Below are 8190 nucleotides of genomic sequence, written 5' to 3'. Positions count from 1 at the left end.
ATAACCAGCTATGTCAAACGGATGAATGACCCTTCAGCTTTCTTGCACCTTGGAAACCACAACAAAAATTAGAGGTGAAACCACTCAGTAAACAACTGAGGCTGTTTACCAGTTTTTGCACTTACTGTTTTTGACTCTCCCGAAACTTACGCATGGTACCGTTTTGCATATGTAGTTAGTTTGAAAAATTTCCAAGACCTTGTAGAAATTGTATCATATGGACTAAAATATGACACTTGCAAGTGAAAATTATGGATACATGACAGCCACAGTTTTTATTGAAAGTGCCAGCTAACGGTATGAATTCAGTTTGAAGTGTAGTTTTTAAATCCCAATCAATTAATACAATTTTTAGTTTTAAATTTTTTGAGAAACAACACAAATAAGTTAAAAAGATAGCAGTTTATTTAGTTTTTTGTCCCCACTAGTAGTTTATCCACAATCAGACTCAAAGAAAAAAAAAATATATATAGACTAAGATCCACAAAATGTGGGGATTTTTTTAATGTATACCACAATTAATTTCATGAACAGCATATGTGCATACTTTAAAGACTAATGCCAATATAATGACCATTGACTTCAAGGTAATAATCCTACACTTGAGTTTGGGTTGAGTTATTTAGGACTGTAGGACTAGTGTGTGGGAAAACTTGTTAGTGAGCACAAATAAAACACAAAACCCAATCACTTATCCATAGAACAGAACAAATGGGTTCACCCATGTCTTTCAATGACAATTTTTTTTAAAGTAATGGATCGTGCCTAAGTGTTAAGAAGTAACACTGAAGTCTTCTCCTTCACCTGAAGAATGTGTTTTTTTCCCTACAGATATATCTTTATATACACAGATATATCTTTTGATAATTAACTCCCATACATGTAATTAAAATACAAAAAAAAATATTAAAGTGCTTTCTACTGACTTGAACTCTGAGAGAATGGCATTGATACAGCATGTGTGAGAGTTAAGAATCGTCTGTTTTCTGATTAGCTGTGTTCATCAGTGCTTAAGGGATAAAAAACAGATGTAAGGCATGACTGCAATCAGACGGTTAGCAAAGAGAGCACATCTGTGTCACATGTGTGCAACTTACGACGGCAGTCGGATACAGTACAACCACTCCAGGAGTTACTAAATGTGAAGCCTGCCATCTGTTATGCTCATTTGAGATTAATAATGGTAATAAGAACAATAATAACAATAACAACACACTTGTAAATTATCAGGATTATCTTTGCAGACAGAATGCTGAATTTCTGTGTGGGAAATGTGCAGATTAGAAGAACAATTGAGAACACCAGCTCCTTTTTTTTTTTCTTGCTAAACAAACTGGCCCAGAATATTTGCCGATGTTCCTGATTAACATGTTTGACGAAACATAATTGATACTGTTGATACAAGATTATTTTAACGGAACATCAAGTGTTCAAGTTTGAGAGGAAACTCCAAGATGAGGAAAGTTGCGATATTAAATAATAAAAAAAGCTTTATGCGTGCCACTGACTGAAAACCCAGTTAGATATGGATGGCCCTGATTCTTTAAGATCACGTAACACCGAGCAGAAATGTCAGGGTCGAAGCTGCTATTAGGGATCCTAGCTTGTACTGTGGAGGCAAACTTTTCCTGCCTCATCTGGAACAACTAGCATGACGATCACAAAGCACTAACAGAGTCATCATCTTGCAGCATTTCAGCTGAGTGGGTATAAAAAATATAGACATTTGAAACCCTGAATATATGTTCATATGCGATTTTCTGCAACAAAAGACAATTTACAGCCATCCCACTTAGATTATACACCGTCCTTTTTCAGACTTCACTCAATATAAAATGTTTTTGTGTGTTCCCCCTGCAGAGCCGAGGTTTAAATCCGACACAACACAAAACAGCAATTACTATATCAACTGCCTGTATCAACCAGTTCTCTGTTAATACACTAAAATTACCTGTGGATGAGAGACACAGATTGACTTGAGAAAGGAGTGCATGTGTGTGCGTGTGTGTGTGTGTCAATGTGACGACATTACATCAACATGTCTTTGTGATGCCTGGCTATGTGCTGGCTCTTTTCTGAAGGCCTCCTAAAGCCCTTGGTGCAGTAGTCGCAGCGATGGGGGTAGTCCTTGGTGTGAATTGAAATGACGTGGCGTTTGAAGCCAGAAGCGTCCGTACTGTTGTACTCACAATACTGGCACTGATAAACCTTCCTACCACTGTGTGTCTTCATGTGCTTCTTCAGCTCTGCTGGCTGACGAAAACCTCGCCGGCAGCGCTTGCACTTAAAGGGCAGATCCTTTGTGTGCAAGGACAAGATATGGCGACTCAGGGTGAACGTGTCGGGAGCGTTAAAGTTGCAGTGCCGACACTGATGCACCTTGTTGCCTTTGTGCGTCTCGGCGTGCTTCTTCAGCTCCGATGGCCGGTGGAAGCCTTTCTCACACACGTCACACTGGTGGGGGAAGTCCTTGGTGTGAACAGAAATAATGTGTCGTTTAAGGTCACTGGAGTTGGTGCTCTTGTGCTCACAGTGTGGACATTGGTGGGTCTTGTGGCCTTGCACCATCTCTATGTGGCGTTGGAGTTCCCGTGCATCAGCGTAGGCCTGGGGACAGTGGCTGCACTTAAAGGGCAGGTCTGCACCGTGCTTGCTCTTGATGTGAGTCTTAAGGTTGGACTGGTCTGCGCATCGAAACTCGCAATGCGGGCATTGGTAGGGTTTTTCCCCCGTATGGGTCCGCATGTGTTTCTTAAGCTCTGATGGGTGACGGAAGCCTTTGGCGCACTCGACACACACATGTGCAAAGTTCTTACTGTGGACCGCTAGCAGGTGGCGGTTCAGTAGCCCCTGCTCAGCCGTCTCATAGTCGCAGTACTTGCAATGATGAAGTTTGGGCTCTCTGTCCTTGACGATGAGCTTGTCAGAGCCCAGGGGACTGGACTCGTGATAGCGTCTTGTGTACTCGGTATACTCTGGAGATCGCTCAGTGTTGTGGCTCAGAAGCTTGTGACTCTCCAAGTGATTGTGGAAACTGACCTTCTTGTTGGTGGTAAAGTCACAGTCAGTACACTGGTATTTCTTCTTCAACAGATGGTCTGGGTGGTTTTTCATATGGCATTTGAGAAATCCCCGTGAGCGAAACTTCTTTCCGCAGATGTGGCAAGGGTAGACGGTCAGAGGCATCCCATCTGGTCCGATGATGACGGCTGGAAAAGAAGTTTGGGAAAACAGCAGGGAGTTATTGTGATGATTCTTCAGAGAAGAGGTTTTGAGAGGCAGGGAGAACAAACTAATTGTTAACACTGAAATCAAAACAGCTTGGCCATCGTTTTGTTTTTCGTACCAGTCTGACATTGACGCGTCTCTCCTTTCTTGTTCTTCTTAGGTTTGGGTTTGATTGCACGGTTTGTACCCAGTCCCTCTCTGATTTGTAAGAAAGGCGTAGCAACTCCATTCTTCACCTGATCAATGGTATTACCTGCACAGAGGTTGTAAACGTCTACAATCAATATTTGGGAAAGAAATGGGAAAAAATTATTTTACATAGGAACGAACTGCTAAAGGTTAAAATTGCAAGAATTCTTTCAGAAAGCATCAAAATGAGAGAGGTGATGCTTTGTTGATCCAAAAAAAAAAAACTCAGCTGATGACAAGAATCACATGATTTTCAGCTTAACCAGTCAATCAAAAACTGAGAAATTTAATTTTCTTCTTATCACTCCCACATGGTACTAACACCAATGTTCTTAGCTGTAAATAATATAGCTGAGTGAAAAAGATTCAAATGTATTTTCGAGAAAGATGATAACAGGAAGGCTGAAGGGAGTATTGAAATCTTGCTGTTACATCGGAGTAAGTTTCAACCTCTCTCTTTTATAAAATTTGACTGATCTAAAAAGTTGGCAACATTTTGGAAATCTCAGGTTTAAGACAAGAATCTGTTTTCTAAACGGATACATACAGAAATGGATGCTTTAGTAATGGTGGCTGTGCTAACCATTAATACAACATGCTACACTACATCTCTAGCACAGCTGTGTGATGTCCCCTGTGCTCCTAATATAAAAAAGATTTATGAATGTTTGAGTCAGGAAAACTGGAAAGAATATTTTCCATGGTATTCCCATAGATTATTTTGTTTTTCTTAATAAATCTTGAGTTGCCTCATATTATCGGCAGGTCAAAACCCAGAGCCTGGAAATCAGTGAACAAACTGAAATCAGTGCATATCTGTAAAAGGCACCTGTGGCCCCTCTCAGATTTATAAACCACGCGCTCTTAAATTAGGAAACAAAAAGAAAATGTACCAATTTCATCACTATCATCGTCATCATCATCACTCTCCTCATCGTCGTCATCATCATCATCATCGTCATCATCCTCTGCCTCGTCCTCTTCTTCCTTTATGGTGTTCTTGACTGCCATGTAGACCATCTTGTCACGGCCAACACCCAATCTCCCAGATGATGCGGCCTCCAGGTCTGGATGGCCGTTCTGATAGTCATCTTCTGTTATTACTTCTGTTCCACCTGGAAATTTAAAGATAATTGTTATCATAAATTCAGGATTTCATTCTTTGCTTTATAACATGCTGTGCTGCAAAGGGCTTTAACGGTGACTTGCCTAAATCATCATCTGCTTCTGCTTTAAAAATGTAGACTTTTATGACCTCGGAGTCTTCCTCTTCTTTGATTTCCTTGTCTTCCATGACTTCTGTGCTGATCTCCAGAGGTGTGTCTCCTATGTCTAACTTCTCTCCAACCTCATCAACTTCAATGACACAAAAATGAGCAATTATGACAAAATAAATGCAAACGTGGGATTTTGTTTCAATTGTGTACATTTATGACAAACGATCTTACGGGAGATCATGAGGTAATCTTCAGAGCTACTTCTTGCATCATCTTCCTCATCGGTCTGCAGAGGAACCTCCTCTGTTGGCAGCTGTTGATGGATTATGGTCTCTGTGTTGGCTTCTGCCACCATCAGCCCTTCTGACACCAGCTGGTGATCCAGTGTGTTTCCCTGGTGTTCAGGTTCAGACAGTAGCTCTGCAACAAAGACCTGGTCTTGCATATCATCATGGTGGTGATGGTTAGAGTCCTGGATGAGGTCTGCCGTAAGAACATGGTGGTGATGGGCGTCCAACGCCTCCTCTATAGCAACCTCTGTCCCCAGTATGTTCTCAGGCATGATCACACTGTGTCCTGGGGGGACCATGTCTTCACTCGTCAGTTCATGAGCCTCTACAGCCTGAGCCTGCAGACTTTCCACGTCCACTTCCAGTCCTTCGACACCCTCAGCTTCCAAACCGTGTACTTCCACTTCTTCTTCGAGGCCTTCGACAACATGAGCTTCCAGGGCCTCAACGTCCACCTCGGCCTCCAGGCCCTCAACCACTTGCGCCTCAAGACCTTCCACTTCAACCTCACCTTCCAGGTCCTCAACAACCTGAGCTTCCAACTCCACCACATGTGTCTGCAGGCCTTCAACAACTTCTGCTTCCAAGCCCTCCACATCTGCATGCAAGCCTTCCACCACTTCAGTCTCCAGTCCTTCAACCACTTCGGTTTCCAGGCCTTGAACAACTTGAGTTTCCAGACCTTCTACCTCCAATTCATGCTCGAGGAGGATGCCTTCATCCGTCATCACGTCTGACAGAAGCATGCCCTCGGGTACCGACACCACAATGTGCTCTCCATCGATGTGAGCTAACCCTCCCATGCCTGCAACTGCAAGAAACAGAAAAACTAGTTTAAAAATAGTAATAAAAACCAAAAACTTATTTGCTTGTTTGCTTACAGAAAAAAATATAATTCTACAATGAGACTGAAAATAGCCAATACTCACTGCTCAGACCAAAGACTGTCTTACAGTTACTTCACAGCATTTTAAAAAATAACAACCCTCAAATGAAAAACTTTCTGAGCAGTTTAGGAAAAATGCTGTAATGGGTATTTTTAAACTGTCTCCATTACTTCATTCCATTTCATGTAAACCTCATTCTGAAATATAGACTACCTATTTTCTGTCCAGTTATGAATTTGAAGACACAAAACACTAAATACATAGAAGTATCATCAGATTATTTGAGATAATTGTAAAAAGCGGGGAGTAGGAAATCAACCTTCAAAGACTCATATGCTATTGAAATCAAATTTAAGTGTTCAAAATGCAATTTTAGTAAATAATGTGATGCTAGATTGATGTCATTGTTTATTTTTATTTTTTTATGTCTTTCAACATTTATTTACTACAAGTTGACTACATCATTAGGTCAAGCTCAATTCGACCTTCCTAACCACCCACCAAAATCTTGCATGATCATAGCATGGGGCATCTTCAGCTCCTGGGTGTGTAGCTCCAATACTCCTCCTCCTTGATCCATGTCTTCACTTCGTAAAAAAACTGAAACATTTTATTATACACATTGAAAATTATTTGCTTTGTTCCAATTGCTTTGCTTTGTTCACTTTTTTCAGAAATGTAAAAAGCCGAGATAATGTTTTAGGACATGTTGATTACTAAAACAAAAGTGAAAGGTGGGACAGTGTAACCACGCTCAGTCCTAAATACATACCTTCACATTTAGTAACAACACCTTTACATTAAAACCGACTGGACAGCTGCAGCTCCTTGTTCCATGAAGACAGTCACACTGAGAAAGAAGAAAAACAACATAACATTTCAAGGCATATTATTTCAGACTGCTATGTGATCATGTAAACATATCTTGAGTATGTTTGTGTTTTTGATGTTAACTTAATCAGCTTTAAACGAAAGAAACAAAGTACCTATAAAAAAGACAGTCTTGTAAATTTGGAGTGGGGGGGGGAGAGTTGTTTTTATTTAACATTAGCTCCATCTATTGTTTATCAAGAATACTACATGCAGAAACAATCTGCACTTGTTTAGTTGTACACCTGGACCTGGTTGGGCTTGATGGGGCAGAGCCCTGCACAAAGGACAGTCCCTCTCAGTTTGCAAGGGGCAGGCTGATAGGCAGCTGCTCCGAAAGCTTTTGGAACATGTTGTGTTATTATTTTTGCACGACATACAATGTCTACGCTGATTTGTAATAAGATTAATTTATACTGTCTGAGGTAATGGTTTGTGCATTTCAAGGATATACATGTAAATGCACCCTTCCGGGATAAAGACGATCATTGGGCTGTCACACTACTCGTTTTAGAAAACATCTTAGATCTCGAGTCAACACAAAAATACAAATGCTCAGACTTTATGGCCACCAATGAAAGCACCGCAGTTATGCGATGCATAACAAGGGGGCTACCGCCCTCCACCCACTCAAGCTAGCTAGCTAGCAAGCTAAGGGAAAGTCTTCAAGCGCCATTTTGTTTTAGCACAAAGCTAACTTACTGGATTACTAAGCCCGACTAAAACATGCTTTTGCACACCACTACGCTTTATTATAAAATAAGATAATAAAAGATTAGAAACGAGAGCAACAAATTCATATGTCGTATGTTATTTATAAACAACATTTCGCTCGTATATTCGCGCAGACGGTCGTCCGTTCGGCTACCTAGCTTGCTAAGCTAGGAGGAGCAGCTTGTGCCGCATTATCTTCCATGTTGTTTCTCGAAGGAGGCCCGCTACGTTTGACTGGGCCTTTGCGTCCTATTCCCCGTGCCTCTGCGGTCGATTTGAAATATTTTTACCTGATAGCTTCGTCTCCTGTCCCTATCGGTGTGTCTCCCCTTTGACGAATTTGTCTGTTATTGTTTTGGTTTATTTTTGACGGTAAGCTAAGTGCGGCCTGCAGTTTTTGGATTCCCGGCCACTCTTTGCTAGGCCTCGGCCAATCAGCTTGCTCCCTGACAAGCAGAGGGAGGGCGGGGGGCAGACAATGCGTGGCCTCGTTTACCGCTGATCCCTTACTATTTGCGTCATGCATAAGAGAGCAGTTGCATTAAAACAATCCTTGGCGTAATCGAAACTTTTTAATTAAACTTGTATCGAGAATTGAATATATAAACAATAAATCTGACTTTTGTAAGAAAATAAAGTTCATGCTTCCACAATCTGCGCTCAGACTTTGTAAGCACAGACGAGGCCTGTAGGCCATTTTTGTCACAAGGGGTGGGTAGCATAGCACTCTCGTTGGAGAGCTGATCATGCAGCCTCACTCCATGTCTTTAGCCTAGTGCGGCATTACTTTTAAGA

General features: G+C 41.4%; 1 protein-coding gene across 2 annotated transcripts; it reads right to left on the bottom strand.

The window, feature by feature from the left end:
- Window positions 1-252: 252 nt before the first annotated feature.
- On the bottom strand, window positions 253-7856 carry znf711 (zinc finger protein 711). Of its 2 annotated transcripts, none has more exons than XM_016669622.1 (8): window positions 7686-7856; window positions 6584-6661; window positions 6313-6411; window positions 4866-5735; window positions 4627-4773; window positions 4311-4532; window positions 3347-3502; window positions 253-3209 (listed from the first exon to the last, which is right to left on the bottom strand). In XM_016669622.1, the coding sequence occupies exons 3-8, from the start codon at window positions 6389-6391 to the stop codon at window positions 2029-2031; spliced, it is 2655 nt and encodes an 884-aa protein (XP_016525108.1). In that variant the 5' UTR covers window positions 6392-6411; window positions 6584-6661; window positions 7686-7856; the 3' UTR covers window positions 253-2028. The 2 variants fall into 2 exon arrangements, with proteins under 2 accessions (XP_016525108.1, XP_016525109.1); XM_016669623.1 differs by having other exon boundaries at window positions 3347-3481; window positions 6313-6410.
- Between the last annotated feature and the right edge of the window lie 334 nt (window positions 7857-8190).

Source organism: Poecilia formosa, unplaced genomic scaffold, assembly GCF_000485575.1.
Source record: "Poecilia formosa unplaced genomic scaffold, Poecilia_formosa-5.1.2 Scaffold26, whole genome shotgun sequence".
In the NCBI taxonomy this organism is placed as follows: Eukaryota; Metazoa; Chordata; class Actinopteri; order Cyprinodontiformes; family Poeciliidae; genus Poecilia; species Poecilia formosa.
Note: the sequence above shows the minus strand (reverse complement) of the source record. Positions and strands in the feature narration are given on the sequence as shown.

Excerpts from the sequence above, each read along its gene's own strand:
- znf711 (XM_016669622.1), bottom strand. The coding sequence starts at position 6,391 with ATGGATCAAGGAGGAGGAGTATTGGAGCTACACACCCAGGAGCTGAAG. Across the intron at positions 4,774-4,865 it reads AGATTACCTCATGATCTCCC|TTGATGAGGTTGGAGAGAAG; the intron begins GTAAGATCGTTT and ends GTGTCATTGAAG. Across the intron at positions 4,533-4,626 it reads AGAAGCAGATGATGATTTAG|GTGGAACAGAAGTAATAACA; the intron begins GCAAGTCACCGT and ends TTAAATTTCCAG.